The 21620-nt window shown below is 40.3% G+C and overlaps 1 protein-coding gene across 1 annotated transcript in view; it reads right to left on the reverse strand.

Moving 5' to 3' along the window:
• LOC144769151 (transmembrane protease serine 9-like) overlaps positions 1 to 21620 on the reverse strand; it is a 1211004-nt gene that overhangs the window by 990915 nt on the left and 198469 nt on the right. Inside the window, exon 4 of the mRNA XM_078653156.1 lies at positions 4181 to 4449. Within this exon, the coding sequence (XP_078509282.1) occupies positions 4181 to 4449 (269 nt within the window). The remainder of the gene's footprint in view (positions 1 to 4180; positions 4450 to 21620) is intronic.

Genomic DNA, 21620 nt, shown 5'->3' on the forward strand with positions numbered 1-21620 from the left:
CAATCCCTATGTGATTCCCTCAACACTTATTTTATTGAAGAAATTGCCAGTATCAAAGCTAGAATTCCTACAAACACTTATCCCGTGGTTCTACCCTCTATGTGTAGGAACCCTCTACTACTAGACCAGCTCCCTCCTGTCTCTCTGGATGTTTTTTTAGCCTCCTGAGGAAGGTTGGCTCCGGCTCCCCCACTAATTGTTGCCCCCCCACATATTGCGGGAAGCCTTTCATATCTGCCTGGACCCCCCTCTTGCTCTCCTTAATAACTCCCTCAAGCATGGTGTCGTTCCAAATTTAAAGATGCAGGAATTGTTCCAATCTTAAAGAAACCTGGGGCGGACCCTCAAACCCTCACAAATTACCGCCCTATCTCTTTGCTCCCCTATCTGGCTAAGGTTCTGGATGCTCAAGTGGCTAGCTGCCTCAGCTCCTTTATTGAAAGCTCTCACTTTCTTGACCCCCACTACACCGGCTTCTGTCTAGCTCACTCTACTGAGACTGTTATTCTTACAGTCGTGGGTGAACTTAGGATGGTGGCAAACATGGGCACTACTCAGGCCCTGGTTCTTCTTGATCTCTTGGCAGCCTTTGACACGGTCGACCATGATGTTTTGGCCAATCGTGTCAGCAGTGCCCAGGAACCGGGGCCCGGCTTTTGAGTGGACCCTTTCTTTTCTCAGGGCTTGCTCTCAGGCTGTCTGTCTCGCTCATATCTCCTCCCCCAAAATGAGACTGGCTTGTGGATTGCCGCAGGGCTCTTCTCTCCCACCACTTCTTTTAATACGTACTTACTGCCCCATATCCGCTCCCTTGGAGAAAGGATGGTCGGCACTTTTAACTATGCCAATGACCTCCAACTGATATTTGACATCAATCAATCGACTTCTTCCGTTCTCAATTTCTAATCCACCATGCGATTTCTAAGTGAGTGGATGAACAGTAACCATCTGAAGATGAACCCGGATAAAACGGAGCTTATCCTTAATGTTGGGCCAGCCAACCTGTGGAATTCCAATTTCTGGCCACACAAATTGGGAAACCCCCCACTCGTTCGTAATGACAATCTCCCAGCCCATGTACTCAAAAATGGCTTTGTTGCACTTACAATGCCTGTGATTGGCATAGACACTGTAGGGGCATACTGCTCAGGGAACTATGCCCTCACCTGTGGTACCAAAATTAATTTCGTCACGCTTGCACTCTATTTTTAGATCCTCTTATTTACTGTTGTTGCGTGCTCCAGGGTGTACCCTCCTTCAGAGTACAGGTAAGACAAATAAATTGCGTGACCCTTAATTGAGTAACGTCCCCTGGTCACAGCATATTGCCCATGAATTGGGTTGTAAAGTTCCACCAAAAGTTTCAAAAAACTCAAATGTCTTCAAACATCTTTAATTTCATCATTTCCAAAATTAATTCTTCGCAATGAATAATCCAGCCTTTTGGATAATTACTTTAGCGTCCAATGCATTTCGGCTACAGAATAGCCTTCATCAGGGACTGGATTCTACAAATTAAATAACAACATGTAAGGATGTGACCAGGGGACGTTACTCAATTAAGGGTCACGCAATTTATTTGTCTCACCTGTGGTACAGCACACCCTGCCTTTGGGGCTGTAGGGCCCGCTAGAGGAGTGACTTACCCATGCCATAGGCAGTGTTGGTGGGCATGGTACAAAGGGATGCATGCCATGTCGACTCTACAATTTGGTCTGCACCAAAATACGCAGCCTGTAATGGCAGGGTAGGGATGTTAAGGTGAGGGGTCTCTGAGGGTGGCATAATACATGCTGCAGCCCTTCAGAGGCCCTCTCTGGTCACAGGGCCTTCGGTTCCAGGCGTACCTTTTACAAAGGACTTACATGTGGCCCAGAGGTGTGCCAGTTGTGGAGACAAAGGTACAGTTTTGAGAAAAAACACTGGTGCTAGGACTTGGTTAGCAGGGTCCCAGCACACGCTCAGTCAAGTTGGCATCAGGTATCTGGCAAAAAGTAAGGGGGTAACCATACAAAAAGGGCCACTTTCCTCCATTTCCTTTTATAGCATTTATATAATCCCAGACAATGCAGCCGAAGAGAGAAAAGTCTTTAAAGCAAGCGTTCAAGCTCTATCGGTCTGGGTTACTGAAACTTACTCTAATTAGGAACCTTGGCCTTTTGTTGAATTTTACATTGCCCTGCAGATGATACTGATTTTTCTTTTTAATCTCTGGCATTTTAATTATTACTGAGCAACAACACAGGGTCTAGACTCTTAACCAGCAAGGCTAAGTCAAATAAACGTAAACAACAACACAAATGCCAGTGCTGGACTTCAATTAACACCTTTTATGTCAAACAGTGGTACAAGTAAAACATACCAATCCGCTTTTACTTACGTCACTAGTTTATTTTAGTCATTTATAGTCACTAGTTCAAATGTTTTCATTCTTTTTCAAAAAACAGTATTTTTGTGCATATATACATTATATACAAGTACATACCGTTTTTTATAATTACACAAAGATTTTTTACAAATTTACAATATAACAACACATACACATAATCCTTTCTCTCTCCAGGCATTCGACTTACATACACAATCATAAACTCTAAACCTTTGGAAATGTGGCCCTTTATCACAAAATTGCTTCCTCATATAGAGTCATCAATCATGTTTATCTAATCATAGAATTAATATCGTGAAGACAAGATCAGTCAGGGTTTAGTCCTATCTCATCCTAACATAGTTCTTAAACTATTAATCAATGACAAAGAGCCAGAAGTGGTCGACGCGTTTCGAATCCCCTATTGTGGGATTCTCCTCAAGACCAAAAGGTTTCTTTTTAATCCTGTAAAATTGGTATCTCGTGTGGGACGTGTAGTGGTTATTTCAATTATTCTGGTCAACGTTGTGACTGAAATGAAGGTTCCCGGTTTTCACTTTGTCGGCCTCCGCCGGGGCTCGATGTAAATGCCACTGCGTCTATCCGCGGGGGGTGTAAATTCGTATGAGACGGCGTCTCGGCTCATTCTCTCCCGTAGAGTTGCAACTCTACGGGAGAGAATGAGCCGAGACGCTGTCTCATACGAATTTACATGAGGAACAAGCGATACGTCCCCCCGCGGATAGACACTATCGCTGAATTTCATCGCCATGGTAGTGCAGTATTAGCAACGCTTTGCTCCAAGGTGATATGAAATCCAGCCATAGCCCTGAGAACATGCTTTATCGTGAGAAAACAAGCAATAGTTTTCCTGCGATACTGAAAACCTTGCTAATAGGCAGGTTTGGACTTAGCCATCTTTAATATCGGAGGTGGATTGCAAGGCTAAGTCATATTTTTAGCAGGAGTTAAAAACCTGCGATAAAGGGGGCTTGGGCTTTCATTCTCGCATCGCAGGTCCGGTGCAGCCTTGTTAATATCCCGAAGCTGTCTTAGCGAGTGTTTGTCATGGAGTTGTGTGAAGGAACGCCCACTTTGGATGTCATTAGCGATAAATATCGCTGACATGCAAAATGGCAAAAAACGGTTGCTAACTCAAGGTAACAAGCGCTAATGCATGTTAGCGAATCCTTGTTAATAGCGCCCTAGGAAAATCGCCACTTTATCGGCGATATGTGCATACTATTACAGGCCCCCAAAGCTATCCCAGAGGTAGTGTAAGAGAGAGCAGACACCCCTTGACACCACACCAGAGGGGATCACATGTAACTCTGCTTCTCACTCTGCCAATCAACCTACAAACATTTCATGCTGAACAGCTACGAGAAAGGTAAGCAGGAAAAACCAAAGAAAACCACACAAGACTTGGAACAGTGTTTACTTTCTTATTCCAACCACTGCCTTCCTAACCCCCGAGACCAGAGGTAACACGTGCTCTAAATACCAGATGTTGCTTCACCCAATTTATGGCTCTCAATTTACAGTCCTGTGTAAGGAAGGAAGGCGAAGTCGACATTGTTGGGATCCGAACTCCTGGCTGCAGATCACTGCCTTTTTTATCTGTGAACGTTCACTCCATTAACATAAATAAAATAACTTAAAACAGCAAAACGTAACATAACCTTTGAATAAGGTTTAATGACAAATGTATTTTAACACAGATCCCCAGTTTGTGAGCCCATCTTCTAATAGAAATCAAAATACCCCAGGATTATTCCTCTCCCCGGAATCCTCCTCTCACATCACTCTCACCTCCGTAACGCCACCAGGTCGACCAGCACTGCGCCGTAGCCTGGAACTGGTGGCTGCTGTAGGGCAAGCAGATGGGCTGGGTGTGCTCGTAGAAGACGAAGTCTGGGAAAACCTGAACAATGGCGATGTCAAAGCCGGGCTGGGAGTCTGTGTAGTTCTCATGGATGTAGATGCGTGTTACACTGTGACTTGCGTAAGGATACCCATAGGAAAATAGCTGTGGTCCACCGTTGTAAACCTGCCAGTAACCCGGATATACGTATCCATCCCTAAAAGATAACATTGGCTCACATTAATCTTCAGGTGACAATAATAACATTACACGTTAGGTGATGTCTGGCCGGAGTTTGCAGACATGGGGCCTCACTCCCACATGCGGGCATCATCCAGCAAGCATGCGCTTTCTAATTATAAGATAATATAATGCACAAATGTAATGAAAAGCTTGAAACAAACCCCTAAAGGCACTTCTTAGAAAGTGGTATAGGATGATGAGAGTCAGTGGTATTAAACATTATACCTCACAGGAGGCTTGTCGAACCATTTGCTGTATCACTGCGTTCAGTTCTCTGACCTCTGCTCTTCTCACTCTATACAATATCCCTCTGTACTATTATTTCCTCATTTAGGTTATTTGTTAATTCATTAAATTCTACTCAATTGATACACAAATGTCCTTCATTTTTCAAAGTTTTCTCCACGCCCTTCCAGTGGAAATGTGGACTATCTCACTGCTTCCCGGCTCTAGAGGGCGCTCTGCTCTCTCTTGTTGATATCTGCTAAGATGGACATCATCAAGTTCCCTCTTGACACTGCAGCCACATCCCTCTCACACCCCATACATTTCCACCCTGCACTGGAATCCCAGCTCTGTCAGATGAAATCCTGGAGTCCTTCATAACAACAGCTAATTCTTTTACTAGATATCAACTGTTGAACATCTGCAAAATCCACAATAACCACCCCTTCCATACAGCTAAAGCATTGGTCACTGCAGAAGTCCTCAGCAAAATGGACACCTAAAGCAGGTTAGGACACATTTATTATGGGTTTGCACAGGAGCAATCAGACGAAGTGATGCAGAGCTGCACAAACTCAAGCCAGGATATTTACTTTCCATCAGGATATTTACTTTCCATCACAAAATGCATTTTTGATTTCAATGCGCTCTTTTCTCAATGCAAATAGCGGTTTTGCGCGGCTTTTCACTACAAGGGGACATTACTTGGGTGTAACCCATGCCCACCAGTGCAAGTACGAATATTTTTTGATGCAAAGCCCAATCTAAGATAGCCAGAACAGGTTTTATGTGAAAAAATAACTCCTCCTTATAGCAGGCACTAACTAGGAGAAATGCTTGAATTTTACCTAACATTTCCCATATTGCATGTGTGCTGCACTGTAGAGCACATGCACAATGTGTGGAATCATTACCAATTTATTGTCAAGCCTTGAAGAAGTCATCTACACGACGAAACACGTGTCAGCTGTCTGCATCTACGCTATACACTTCTCGTCAATATAATCAAGACTATTAATCTTGTGTTTTTATGTGTTTGGATGGTTGCATTTTCTATTGTGTATACTGCATGGTGTTGTGTTTATTAAAATTAACTGACTACAAGGTCGTTTGATAAACTAATTAGCGGTTGTGCTCTGTAATCAATGTTTTGTCATTAACCCCTTCGATGCGGATGACAAAGCCAGCTCGTCATGGGCGTTACCTGCGCTATGCGGTTGACGAGCTTGCTTTGTCACAAACCGCGCATTTTTGAAATTCCAGCGCACAGCGGGAAAACGCGGTAGCGCGGTAGCGGTTAATTGTATGGAGAAAATCTCTATTTTTTTCTAAACAGATTAACACTGGGTGAGTGGCACAGTGTTTTGTGTTGACATGCTTATACATGCATACCTATAATACTTTCAGGAAGATCATGCGAAGGTGCTGACCTGTGCTAATTGTCACATTGTGTGGAATGTTTAAGTATCTGTCTAGACATAGGATTTTCTATTGGAAGGGTGTGCTTCAAGTACAAATCTGCTGCTAGACATCATGCGTACATCTCGCACCATCTTTCAAAGAATGTACATGGCCCTATGTATCCTGTTTGTGCGTGAGCGCAGGCATGGTGAGGAGCAGCAGCCAATTTGAATAAGGATGGTTCAGTGCTGCTTTCTCCCTCTCATGCAATGGACAACAGCAACTGTGGTTGTGCTGAAAAACATATATATCTGTCTCTATTTGTATATTTCCCAAAGAATTGATCGATGGATAAGGTAAGTCATTTTCCACAGAGACTGTCTATCACCTCCCTGGATATATCCTTTATTGCGTACCCTCCTCGTGCAGAACTGATAAAACAGGGCCTAATATATACTACTTGACCTAGTCATCAAAACTATGACTGGACAAAACCCTAACTGCGTCCTTGTAGGTACTTACCTTTCCACCACAACTGTATGTGTAATAGCTATAATCTTCTAGCCACTCTCAAACCTACCTTGCTTGGACTTCATTACTGGAATTTACCTCCTACAGACCGATCTGTGCTCCTTCACCTCTCGCTCCGCTTTTAAGATTGCTCTATAACACAATGAAAAGTTGGCTAACCCATCATCATAGTTCCTTTTTCATCTCCCATCATCCTAATGTTCCAATCATATCTCTATGCAAATGTGCAAGCTTTAAGCTATATTAGAAAATTGGAATGTTGGGCCCTCCACTGTAGTCAATGGAGTGCTCGGGACTTCTACGGGCTGGTAGAAGCCCAAGAGTAACATTTCAATTTTGTTTTCCTTTCACAGCTGCTGCTGTGAACAAAGGCCTCTTGGAGCCCGAGGGGATTAAAACCCCCTCGAGCTCTGAAAGGCCTTTGTTTTTCCTAATTAGAACATTCTACCTTCTAGGGGCAGCATATTCTAATAGCCTTAGAGCCCTCCCAGCGGGCTCTACTGGCCATTAAAGGCTTGCTCCTTTGTTAAAGACCCGCGCCTTTGGCCCGGGCCTTTAATCCTGGAGCAGGCCTTTAATGGCCGTAGAGCCCGCTAAGTTGGGCTCCAAGGCTACATTAGAACATCGGAATAGTGAGCGGTCCACTGACGACAACAAAGTGGCTGCTACAGAACTTCTCCAACACTGTGATGCCTGTCTTTTTGATTCTCCCTGTTCATTTGAAAACATTTCTCCCGGAGTGATTGGAAAGTTCCAATAGCACTGTAGCCCTTCTGCTGCTGGCTTTAAAGTTGGAAATGGTCCTCTTCCACATTAGAGGCCCTCCCTTGTGGGTCAGTCTATATGTCAGGTGTGGGGCCTTTAAGAACCATGGCATGCCCAACAGTCAAATGGGAATTACAATTTCAGCTGCTGTCTTGAAAGTTTCGGGTTGATCCGTCAAGCATGGGCCGAGACAAAGATGGGTCCCAGAATGTATTTTCCCAATGGAGTTTTATATTTTGTGATTCTAGACACAACTGCAGCCCGAACCGTAGAACGGTAACGACATCAAATTTGGCAGAAAACCACCTCTTCGTCCAAAAAGAGCCCTTTTTGTTATTTGGTGTAAATCCATTCATTAATTGTGTAGTTTTTAAAGAAAAAAGAAATACAGATATCTAGAAATGCGACTCCTCTGTGGATCGGGCAGATCTCACGCTTAGATCCAATTGGATGACATCACTTAAACCAGGAAGTGTTGGCAGCCATCTTGGTAGTCACACTCGTCTATGGCCAAAGAAAAAACGATAAACAAACAATATAGGGGCAGGGTAGGAATACTGTAACCACCTAGAACTGTTGGTGGGTCCCACTGGGACCGGCCAGGTGACAAAAACAAATTTTTGAAATTTAATCAAATTCACTGAAAATCCGGAATCTGCAGGATTATTCTTTTTTTTTAAAGAGCAGTCTCCTGCACTTGCTTTTCTTTGCTTCCTGGGGGGGGAGAATGCCTTATTAAATTAAGGCTGGGGCGCATGCGGCCCCCCCTTCCCAGGGTGATTTCAGCCATGGGGGCCCCATCCTCTCAGGCCTAGCCGATTTCACACATCCCTGCAAGGAACATAGAGCTCTCTTGTCCTCACTTTAGTACTGAGGGTCCTCGAGGGATGTGATACATCCAGTTACATATTCTGAACTTACTGCTGTTGTTGAGGAGTCAAGGCAGAATGTTTTCTAAAAGTGAAAATAAAACTGAAATCTGTCCACTTGTGTGCACTGATTTATTTTGCAGGGGAGGTACTGTGCGCTGTGGCCCATCCAGGATGGGTACAGCATTAAGAAGTCTCCCCTCACCCCTAACACAGAGAATGCATTTTAAACCTGGATCGATTGCATAAAAAATGCACAAATTATTGGAGACAATTGGAGACGCAGATTAGATGATGGTGGACACACACCAATTCGGATCGGTGCTCAGTGGGCCCTCTGTGGGCTCAGAACAGGTCTAGGCGCCAGGGATACAATCAGGGGAGAGCGGAAGTGATTAACTCTCTTTAGGATCCCCTGGCAACTCTGAGAGTGTATCTCATTGCAGCTCTTTCCACAAGGTAAGCAGCAATCTCCCAGACATGTGTGTCCGCAGCAGCCCCAGTGCATCCCATGATACACACAATCACCTCTCAATCATCGCTGTGTCTTAACCTTGCGCCTGAGTGGACATTGTTTATACCAGTGCTCTAAAACACACTGAACTGAAGAGTGCTTCAGGGCACTGCAGGAGAGTCTAGGGTTTACTAAAGTAAAAATGCAGACTGATAACAACGCCCCTCCGCCAACCCCGCCTTAGGCCATGTGTATGTGTCTCTGGAGCAGCCATCTGGCTTTCACAGCAATTTTTGTTGATTGCACCTACTCGAGCAGCAGCTTCCTCAATGCGAGCGGCAAATTTCTCACCAGAAGTGGTCACAAACTGCCACAACTGCCCGCATTGAGAAATCTTGCTGGGAGGAGGTCTAGCGCCCACTTGTTTCTCATGAGCTCTCGGCAACTTACCTATGGTGAGCTGCTTGAGAGTAGAAATTCCACCAGAGCTTCTTTGCTGAGTTTCTAGAACTCAGCGCTCCGCGTGGAGTGGGAAAAACTCTGCTAACTCCGTTGGCGGAGAGAAATTCTTTGCCCACTCCTACTTAGGACCACAGAGACACTATTGGCTTCAATGGACACGGGTTGGGGGGCTCGGTGAATTTTTGTCTGGTGGGTTGGTGAGTTTGAGGCTCTCACTGTTCTCAGTGCAATTGCAGAGGAAGGAAAAAACACAGCCAGACGTCTGGTGTGGGGCTGTTCTCTCTCGAAGTCCCTTAGCCTGCAGTTACGTTTTGGGGTGGTGGTGTTCAGACTCTACACAAACAAGCCTTGTTGCTTGCAACAGGCTCTGGTACCCGGGGTATTGATGCAGGAAGCCTCCAGGGTGCAGCAGCATCTCAAAGACTTGATGGTCCAATGGGGCTGACCTACTGGACACTTGGTAACCTCCTCCTGGGATGCTGCTGCATTGGTGGACCTGGAGGTCAGCAGATCGGTGAACCGGACTGTGCAGTCAGTGCCTTCAGACTGCAGGGAAGTGGCTCTTACACTTTAAGGGAGATGCTGGCTAATCAGCAAAGTGCTGGCATTCTCTGAGGCTTTGGGAGGATGCACAGCTACAGGACCAGTCGGGCCTTTGCAATTGTCAGAAAAGGAGCAGGCAGGCAAGATTTGGCTCCAAGTCCACAGCTAATCCACAGTTCTGGCGTCTTCAGCTCTTCTTTGTCATTCTTCTTCTTGCAGTCAGACAAATCTAAGTTCTTGGTGTCAGAGGGCCACCTAAATACTGACTTTAGGGGTGTTATGGGGAGTGAAGGGTAGAGGCCAATGGGCTACTTACCCTTGGGGGTCACTACACTCCCCTATATGACCTCTTCCTCTGGAGACTGGGTGTAAACCCTGTCCCAGCATTTCTAATTGCACCAAAATCAAGATGGTGGAATTCTTCTTTTCTGAAACACATTAGGTAGCCCAACCTAGGGGTGTGGCTAGCCTGTATGTGCAACACACCTACTGTATAGCTAATGTTGCCAAATGGACCTTAGATCAGGGGTGAGAAATGCAAAAAGAACAATTGAGGGATGGAATACTGGACAATGTCAAATACTAACCCCCATGAGAGATATCTGGGCCTAAATACATCATTTATTTTGCTCACCATGCCACCCAAGTATGGACCCAGCCATATACAAATCAGTCTTGAGCCTTCTTCCAATGGGAACAGTCCAACCTCACTACTAGACCAGGTCCTCCCTAGGCCAGAAACAAACATCCTAGGACCAGTTTCGCTGTATCACCCCTCATCAGACAGGATAGCTTGAATGCAGTGGCATGGCGAGCACAGGACTCATGTCTGGGCATACCAGTCCCACTCGGGTGACAAATGAAATAAGAACAATTAATGGACAAAATGCTGAACAATGTCAAACACTAGCCCTCCGTACAGAGATCTGGGCCTAAATCCATCATTTATGTTGCTCAACACGCCACCCCAGTATGGACCCAGCCATATGCAAATCAGCTTTGATCCTTCTCCCCATGGGAACAGTGCAGCCCAAACTCCCAGGCCAGGTTCTCCATGGGACAGGAACAGGCATCCTACGACCAGTTTTGGGGTATCACCCTTCAACAGCCAGGATAGCTTTATTCCAATGGCATGGCGAGCATGGGACCCATGTCTGATCATACCCGTCCCACTCCGAGTGACAAATGCAAAAAGAACAATTGATGGACAGAATGCTGAACAATGTCAACACTCACCCCCAGTATAGAGATCTGGACCTAAATCAATTGGTTTTATTTGCTTATCATGCCACCCCAGTTTGGACTCAGCCCGACCTGCCAGGCCAGGTACTCCCTGGACCAGAAACAAACATCCTAGGACCAGTTTGGGGATATAACCCCTCACCAGCAGGATAGCTTGAATCCAGTGGCATGCACCTCACGGTACGCCAACGACTCACAAACTTGATTTCGAGATAACAGGAGCCTGAGTTACCAAAAATTATTGAGGGAACGTATGCAACAATAGGTAGAGATAATTTGGGAGCCAGACGTAGTAAACCACATATTAAAAGTAATTCCAAAGAGGATAACTCAAAGCAGGCATCAGACTCTTCTACGAGAAATTGGGATAATAAGAAACATAAAGAAAAATCTAAATTGGGGGGTGGATCTCCTCAACAGGAGGCCACTGAAAAGAGCTATAATTTGTGTAACAGTGATAATTTATAAATGCCTTCACAAATGTTTTTTTTTTGTGGAGTTATTAACTGAATTCAATTGAAAGATTTGTAAATATGGCGCTTTGAAAATTTTGTAAAGGCGGTTTTAGTTTAAGGAGTGGAGTGAGGGACAGAGCAGCTGCAGCATACGTCACAAGTGTCGCGCTGTGATTGGCTAACATACGTCACAGTATTCGCGCACAGATTGGTTCATGTGACTAAGGCAAGCTTATGGCTGATTGGCTCATCCTGAAAAACAGTGATTCTATTGGTTGAGCAAAATAGTGACGAAGCTTAACTTGATTGGTTTGTTAGTAAGTTTCGCGCACGGATTGTTTGGTGTTGCGGAATAACAAGGAAGTTGTTACAATCCTTACCGGAGTAAGGGAAATTGTTTAAAAACATGGATTATTATTACATGAAGGAGAAAAAAAAGCTTACATGGTTTCAGAAATTGAAAAACAAATTTAAACCTGACAAGAAAATTTTAACGAGGGGTGGAAGATTACTTCATAATTACAAAACACCTGCAACTTATATGTTGGGTGAATATGGTTTTCATACTTGTCTTTGGATTAAGAATTGGATGAAGTATACTGAAAATGATGGTGTATTAGCATGGCCGGAAGATGGATCATTTAACAAGGCAGTTTTGAAAAATTTAAGAGAAAAAATGATGAAACTTGTACCAAAGCCTAGACCTACTCAATTTGAAGCTCTAGTTGAATGGGAAGATGAAATGTTTGAATTACAACGAGAGAGTAGAGGAATATCAAGGAGAACAGGATTAGGTCTTAATAGAGAAACACATGAGGATAGAATGCGTCGATGGAGAAGTGGAGACATGTGTGATGGTTTGTACCCAGTAAGACTAATTGATGAGGTAACTGGACAAAAGAGTGCCCAAAAGAAAAATAATATTAGTGAAGAAAGTGATTCAGAAGATGCGGTATTAGAAGAAATGTATACTAGAAAACCGCCACCTTTCAACCAGTTTGTTCATGGACTTCTCCAAGTGCCCCCCCAAGAGAAATTATTGATGAGACATCTCCTAAAACAAATTCGAATTATAGAAAACACCTGAAAGAGTAGAAACAAGATGTAATTCAAATATTTCAGGCGAAAATAGAAATTATATTGAAACCCCAGTTCAAAGAAATGAAACCCCAAGAAATGGAAAAAGAACAGAAAGGTATGAGGAATTACCAAATACCTCAGAAAATATTTGTTCCACGAATGAATTAATACAGCAGTTAACTAAAAGCATGGAAGCAGTAACAGTACCTGTAACAATTGGACCTGTTCTTCCAGTATTTGATCAAAAAGAAATTAGGCAATCAGCTTTAACTTTTCCGTTAAATTCAGAAATACAGAAAGTGACTGAAAACTTTTATTCAGACTTGTCTGAAATACATCGAGAGAAAATAATGATGCCTGACTTAACTTTTAATCAAAGTTTGTCAAGTAAAACTCCATCTGGTGCAGAATATGACTCTGGAACTCCGGAAAAGAGTCTGAGTAAAATAGATTTAACACAAACCCCAGAATGTAAATTACTTGATGTTGCAAAATTGAAAGCAGATTTAGAGGAATTAATAATTGGAACGATTGGAACTGACAGTTTGAAGGCATATCAGGATGAAGAATTATTATTTATTTGCAAAAGCATAACATGGAAAACGAAAAACAAATATGATCAATTAGAGGAGATGGCTTCAGAATTAGAAGTAGATTTAAATAAGCAGAAGAATTTGCAGAAAACTTATAGGGTGGATTTCTCTGAAAAAGATATTGAAAATATGAATACCACAGGAAGAATAATTCATATAAAAGACTTAATTGTGATTTTGAGAAAATGGGGTGGAGTAGGTAAATGAAGAGTGAAATGGACAAAGAAAAGAGATGAAGACAGAACAAGTTCAGCTTTTCCTATCAGAGAAAAGAAGGAAGAAGTAATAAATTAATTTCCAATGAGAGAGATACCGGGAGGAGGGTATGTGCATGTCCCATGGACAAGACAGGACATTTTAATGTTTACTAATGATTTTTCTCGATCAAGAGAAAAACCTGTAGAATGGTATCGACAGGTAGACAGGTTTGTGAAAGTTTCAAAAGTTTTGTGAATTGATCTCGATGGATTCTTTGACATAGTTGTCCCATCAGATCTTTGGCCAGAATGTAAAATTACTATAAATTGGCCTAGAGAAGAATACCCTCGACATAAAGTAACAGGTGCTCCTTCACCAGAGGTAATGAGAAAGTACGAACAGGTAATTGTGTTTTTGAAAAACAAAATTCCCCCAAAAGAGATAGATTGGGTTAAAATAGATAGAACAACCCAAGAGCCAAAGGAATCAGTACATTCATTTTATGAAAGATTACTGCTGGTATTCAAACAATACAGTGGTTATGAAACTTTAAGCGAAAAAGACATGAGCCATTTTATATACACATTTGTATATGGTTTGAGACCTGAAATTAGTGAAATGGTAAGAACTGGAATAGTTGGTTGGCAATCACACACAGTAGATGATATTTTGAGAAAAGCGAAATACTGTAGTGATGAAATAGATGCTAAACAAAAGAAGTTAAAAGAAAAGGCTATGTGGGCACAGGTAAAAGTGGCTGAACAACAATTAGCAACTTTAGGAAATAAAAATGTTGATCAGAATCAAGGGAAATTTAAAGGTAATTATAATAAACCAAAATTGATGGAAAATATAGAAGAGTTAAAACAGAAACTCCCATGTTTTAATTGTGGCGAAATTGGACACTGGAAGCGTGAATGTAAGAATCCGCCCAGAAATTATTTAAAAAATGCATCATTAAATCCACAGATGCAGAATTAGATAAATCAGCAGCAACAGCTACAGCGACAGGTAGTGATTCAGCAAAGTCAGTTACCACAACCGCCACTTCCAAACTGTGTAAATGTACAGAGATACAGTGCGGAAACAGGATTCAGCGGAGGTGAACAGGTAAACAGATTGCCAAGAGTGAAAAATGTGTCTCAGCAATATTGGTTGAAAGAAGATGGAGGGAGTGAATCTGATGATTACTTCTGACGGTGCCTGAGAGAGGAGGAAGAGTGTGTGCTTGAAGCCACTCTTGAGGTAGATCAATCTGGTCCATTTGTAAATGGTAAAGTGAATGATGTAGAAATTACTTTCCTAGTGGATACAGGTGCTACCCGTTCTACTGTTAGATCAGTGGAAATATAAAACCTTCCTCTCTCTGGAAATACAATCCAAATAGTAGGTGTAGCTAATCAGCAAATAAAAACAGATCTAACTGAACCAGTTGAAGTTGAAATTGGTAAATTTAAAGACATGCATAGATTTGTAGTTTGTGATAGCAGTCCTGTAAATCTATTAGGTAGGGATATCATTTGCAAAATGAATTGTGCAATATATTTCTCACCGGATGGTATTGAGCTTCAAACTCCAGAAGAAGATGGGCTTTACAAATTAACAATGTCAATGATTGAGGCAGAAGAAAATAAACTATTTCCTGTGTTTTATAAGAATAATCTACCTGAAGAATTAAAAGACACAGTGAATGTAAAAATTTGGGATTTCACTGGAGATGAAATGGGTTTGATGAAAAATGTAGTTCCAGTAAAAATATCCGTAAAACAAGGAGCAGATTATCTAAACATTTCTCAGTATAAAATGAAAGCAGAAGTGATTGAAGGTGTTACTCCTGTAATAGACAAATTCATAAAACAAGGTGTTCTAAAAGGAATTGAGAGTAGTCCATGTAATTCACCGATTATGGGAATTAAAAAGCCAAACGGAACTTTCAGATTTGTTCAAGACCTGAGAAAGGTTAATAAAATTGTTATTCCATGTTGCCCAGTTGTACCAAACCCAGCGGTAATTTTATATCAGATTCCACATGATGCAGAATGATATACGGGAATTGATTTGTGTAATGCATTCTTTACTGTTCCATTGCATCCAGAAAGCCAACAAATGTTTGCGTTCCGGTTCAAAGAGCGTATTTTAGCATGGTGTCGAATCCCTCAAGGGTACACCTAAAGTCCATCTATTTTTAATCAATTGCTAAAGAAATCATTGGAAATTCTAGATTTACCTGGAAAATCTACGTTAGTGCAGTATATTGATGACCTCCTTGTGGCTGCAAAAACAAGAGATAATTGTGTAACAGATACCATTACTCTTTTAAATTATCTGGCAGATGAGGGACATAAAGTATCTCCTGCAAAATTACAGTTTTTCAAACAAGAAGTAAAATATCTTGGTCACAGAATTGCAAAGGGAGTCGGACAAGTGACAACAGAAAGAATAAAAATTATTCAAGCAATGCAACCTCCAAAAACACAGAAACAGGTTAGAATGTTTCTAGGAATGGTAGGTTATTGTCACCAATTGATTAGTGGATTTTCAGTAATTGCAAAGCCACTGCAGAGACTGACAAAAGCAGACATAAAAGACCCGATTAGCCTAACAGAAACTGAATTAGAAGCTTTTGAACAGTTAAAGAAAAGTTTGTGTGACGCTCCAGCATTAGGAATGCCTGATTATGAAAAAGAATTTGAGCTGTATTGCAGAGAAAGAGAAAGAGAAGGATGTGCATTATCAGTTCTGATTCAAAGACATGGAAGACTGAGAAAGCCAATAGCATATTTCTCAGCTGTTCTTGACCCTGTTGCAAAAGCATTACCAGGTTGCTTAAAAGCAGTAGCTGCAACAAGTGTAAGTTTGGAACAAAGTGAAGGAATAATAATGGGATTTCCTGTAAAAGAATATGTACCACATTCAGTTGATATTCTTCTCACCAGAAGCTGAACACAACATTTAACAAATAATAGGCTAACAAAATATGAAACGGTTCTCCTTGGCTCGGACAATGTTTCAATTGTGAGATGTGTGTCCTTCCACATTATTACTTGACACTGCTGAAACGGAAATCAGAGATGAGGTTGATCATGAATGCCTGGATGTATTAGAATATTGCACTAAACCAAGACAGGACATAAAAGATGTCCCCATAGCTGAATCAGATTATGTTTTATTTGTTGATGGTTCATGCTTAAGAACAGATAAAGGTGTTCTAAGTGCAGCATATTCGGTATGTACAGATGTAATTGAAGCTTCCTGTCTCAAAGGAATTCGTTCAGCTCAAGTAGCAGAATTAATTGCTTTGATTCGTGCATGTGAATTGGGAAAAGAGTTAAAAATGACCATAGTGACTGATAGTCAATATGGTTATGGTGTAGTCCATGACTATGGCGAGCTCTGGTCTCAAAGAGGTTATTTAACTTCTGCGGGATCGCCAATAACAAATGCACAGTTGATTAAAAGATTGATTGATGGAATTCAGCTACCAGAAAAAATTGCAGTAGTAAAGTGCACAGCACATAAAAAAGGTGAGGATTACAGAACAAAAGGAAATTCAAATGCTGACACAATAGCAAAATTCTGTGCAAAACAAAATGTGTCTATTAATCGGGAAAAAGAAAATGAACATGTTTTGAACTCACTTATGCTAACATCTGTAGTTGAGACTTGGCAGGGAGTAAAACAGTTGCAAGATGAGGCAAATGATGAAGAGAAAAACACATGGTTAAAAGCAGGATGCAGACAGAATGAAGAAGATGAGATTTGGGTTTACAAAGATGACAGACCAGTAATGCCAGACAGTATGATTTCTGACATGGCATGCATGTACCATGGTCCAGGACATATTGGTAGAGATTCAATGATTAGATTATTTAGACAAACATGGTACAATCCAAAATTCAGAATAATTGCAGAGTCACTTTGTCAAAGGGGTCTTATCTGCCAACAGATAAACCCAAATAGAAAAACTGTTGTGAGCATGGGAACCATAGGACGGGAGGGTGGTCCATTTACCAGAATATAGCTTGACTTTATTGACATGCCACCTCACAGCAAACTCAGATATGTCTTGGTGATAAACTGTTTGTTTTCAAGATGGGTAGAAGCATTCCCAACACGCCGCAATGATTCAATTACTGTGGCAAAATTGCTTTTAAGAGAAATCATACCAAGGTATGGATTTCCAGTGACGGTCAAGACAGATCGTGGCACACATTTTGAAAACAGATTGCTAAAATTGATTTGTGAAGCACTGGATATAAAGCAAAAATTACATTGTGTTTACAGACCAGAAGCATCAGGTGTTGTTGAGCAAGTGAACGGTACAATAAAAAACAGAATAGCAAAGATGTGTTTAGCAACAGGAATGAAGTGGACAGATGCACTTCCACTTGTTTTGATGTCTTTGAGAATCATTCCAGATAGAAAAACAGGTTTGAGCCCTCATGAAATTCTAATGGGTAGGGTCATGAGGCAAACATTTGTTCCAGTTGATAAACTGTTGAGCATTAATGATAGCATCATTATGGATTACTGCAAAAATCTATCTGATGTGGTGACTTCTGTGTTCCATCAGGTGGGAATTGAAGTAATTACAAAAAATGAAAGAACAACCTCATGATCTGTTACCAGGAGACTGGGTAAGGACATACGTACATCGAAGAAGAAATTGCCTAGTACTAAGGTGGCAGAAGGCAAGACAGGTGATATTAGTCACAACAAATGCAGTAAAGTGTAGGGGATTGAAGAGATGGATTCATGTTAGTCACACCATATGTGTGCCAGCACCTGAGAATCCTGACGAAGGTGAAACAACAGCTGATTCAGATTCAGAAGAAGAACCTGAAAGAAATCCAGATCCTGAAGATCGACAAGAAAGTCGACATCTGGAAAATTCAAATGCGAATGAGGCATTGAATGAAGAAAATGAAGAAATTGTGATACAAGATTCTGAAAAAAATGAAAATGATGAAGATCTGCTAGATCAAGAAGCAGAAAAGGAAACTGAACAAGAAGAGATTCAAGATCAAGATCAGGAGAGTATTGAAAAGCAGATTGGAAGCTCTGGAAGAAGGAACGAAAATTCTGAAACTAGTGAATTGGAAGTAATTGAGGAAGAAGAAGAAGAAATCCCAAGTACCAGCTATAAGGATGATGTTCCTAACATAGTGAAACTGCTGAGTAAAGAAGTACCTGAATCTAAAGAAGAATCTGATACAATAAAACTGATTATTAATGAATCATCTGATAACACAGAAAGTGAAACAGATGAAAGTGGAGATGAATCAAAAGTGAAAAGATCAAGGAAAAGAGCTTGGAGAGTGGAGTATAATTTAGCGGAACCGAAAAGGAAGTTATCAAGAAAAGGAGATAATTGGCCAAATGAAAACGAAGGCCTAAAATTTAAATTAGTGAATGAAGCAAAAGAGCAGGTGATTGAGATCACAAGTCAAAAGGAAGAAGACTCAAATAAGAAAGAACAATCAGGAAAGAAATTAGAAGTGATAAACAGCAAAGCAAAAAGAGTAATAAAGCCAAATCAGAAGTACAAATCACCTGAGTGGACCTATATTATGAATCCACCAGTGGTAGAGGTAAATAGTAGTCAAAGAAATTTTGATGATGCAAGTGATAATGATTGATTTTGTTCATTAGGTGATACAAGGTTGAAGAAATTGTGTTAGGTGACACAAGGTCGAAGAAATTGTGTTAGCTGAAAAACACATTGATGTATGACATAAGGTCGAAGAAAAGCTGTTAGGAAATAAAGTTATCTGTTAAAAAAAAAAGAGGGGAGTATTTTTAGTAATTTTTCATTTTTCATTTTTTTTAGGGCTCTTGTTTGAAAGTAAAGAAGCCTTCTACTAATAATAATTCGAGATGCTCAATTTTCAAAAGATGTTGCAAATTGTCTTCAATATGTGTAATCTTGATAATTTTAGTTTGGTTAATTTTAGCTGTCATTTTTCCTTTTGGAATAGATAAAGAGATGTATAAAACTAACATGACTAGTAAAGTTGTGGTTAATCATGATAAAGTTGATAAGACTGATAAAATTAATGTACATAAACCAGAGATTCATCAAGATAGATCTGTGGGAGATTTTTCTAGTAATACCTTTTCAAGACTTTTATCTGAATATGTTAAAGTGATGGATGCAAAAGACTGCTACATTTGTGTGAAGTTACCTACTTCCGTGTCTGAAGGAGTTACGTATAATATGCTTCCTCTTACTTATGGCATAACATGTAGTGTAATAGCTAGTTTGTTTTATCAAGCTGGACGTTTGGAATATTATTATTCAGATTTTGATGAGATTTTTGCAAATTTAAAAGTTGTAGATAGCTTGAATAAAGTGAAATATGCTAAACAGATGAGGGAATCTTTCCTAGTAACTAGTTAACTCACTTATGAGTACGCTTTTAGAAATAATTTAACATGTACATTGAGAACAGAAGAGAAGACGTTCTTAAATATGGTGGAAGAGAGAAGGGCAATTTACAAGCGAAATGAGATGATGAAACATACTAAGTCTAAATTTTGGCAGATAGAAGATGAAAAGCTCAATGGTAGAAATGAAAATGTTGCAATTCACATAGATAAACCTGTTATTGGAAAATTTTGTATAAGAAGAGATAATACTTTGTTTGATAATTATTTTGTTGGTGCAAGTCAATGTGAAGACACTTATCTTATTATAGGGGGTTGGGGAGTTACAGGAGGCAAAGATCCAATTTTTCCAGGAATTTGTTTTGTTTGGGGAATAAAGCTTATTACAATCTCCCAGACCACTGGTATGGGACATGTTATGTAGGTTTAGTTTTTCCCAAAAATTTTCATATAGATAGAAATGCAAAAGGTTCATTTGAAATTAGCAATCACCTGAATAGATTTAGAAGGGAAAGCTTTACAGAAATAATGGGAGACATATTTGGTGCATTAATACCTATGTACCTATGGTAGGAATAACCCTGAATGCAATAGAAAAATGTCTACAATTGTTGATAGATTGTCAACTGATACTGCAAGTGGATTTCAATTAGTGAATACAGAGCTTATTGCTATGAGAACTATGGTGATGCAAAATCGTCTTGCTCTTGACATTTTGCTGGCAAAAGAGGGTGGAGTCTGTGGAATTTTGCATGTTCAACATTGTTGTACTTACATACCTGACAAAAGTCAGAATATAGAAATATATATTAAGAACAATACTGAATTACATAATGAAGTTGAACCTTTGGAAGACAAAAGTTTTTCAGAACGTTTAAGTAAATGATTTGCAGCAATTAAACACCGGTTTCAAGAGATTGGTAATTCAATTATAGGTAAAATAGTTTTTCCTTTAATAATCATAGCTATAGTGATACTTTTGGTAAAAATTAGTTGCATGATATACAAGAGAAGAAAATATGTATTAGAAAAGAAAAGAATTTGCAAACTTAGAAAGGAGAAAGAAAAATAAATAGAATTAGAAGAGTTTCGGAGATCTCAATGTGATAAATGCAGAAAAACAGATGAATCTAAAGTTTAGAAATACTAATATTAAGAAAGTCCAAAACATGTTCAAGGGTTGAAAATGTATACATTTTGGGTATTATTTGGTGATTTAGAAATCACCAGATGAGGGAGTTGATGAAGCAAGGTGAAGAACAAAATTTTGTTCAAACTTGTGAAGTTAATCTCCCATAATAGTAATTAAAATTAATAAGCTTGTGGTGAAATTACTAATCCACTTAGTTTAAGAATACAATCATCAATACACGTGGGATAAACTAATGTGCTTTATGTTGCAAACGCAATGAAAAAATAATAAACTAACCTTGTCTATTGTCTTTGTCAGTATTAAATGCGGCTGTTTAACTAATGGCATGTGCTTATTTTGTGTGCTTATGTTATGTCCTTTCTGTGATGAAAGCTCAAGGAGTTTGTGCAGTTCCTAAAGGAGAAGTAAATATAATGCTGCCTGATTGTGCTTCTGCTAGGTAACATAATTAACAGGATTAATTAGTAAAGGGGTGGGTAACAGAATGGGTCTCAATTCTTTAATTAATTGATGTCTTGTGTTTGTTTAATAATAGTTTCCAAAGTGAGGCCTAAAGGTGGTTCAAAAAACATGGCTGACAGAGCTGCAGATGCAAAAGCTTGTCCAGAGTGATATCTTTGCACATGCGAGCTGTGAAGATTTTTACTGCACTGTCATCGTTATTTAAAAAAACAGTTCTTTGGCTGAGTTGAACGTGCTCATGAGGAAAAGGCTCAAGGACAGAAACTTAAAGTGTCTGCCAAGGCTAGGAAGTAAATGCTCAAAACTCGAGGAAAAGTAACTTTCT

This window comes from Lissotriton helveticus, chromosome 7 (assembly GCF_964261635.1).
Source record: "Lissotriton helveticus chromosome 7, aLisHel1.1, whole genome shotgun sequence".
Lineage (NCBI taxonomy): Eukaryota > Metazoa > Chordata > Amphibia > Caudata > Salamandridae > Lissotriton > Lissotriton helveticus.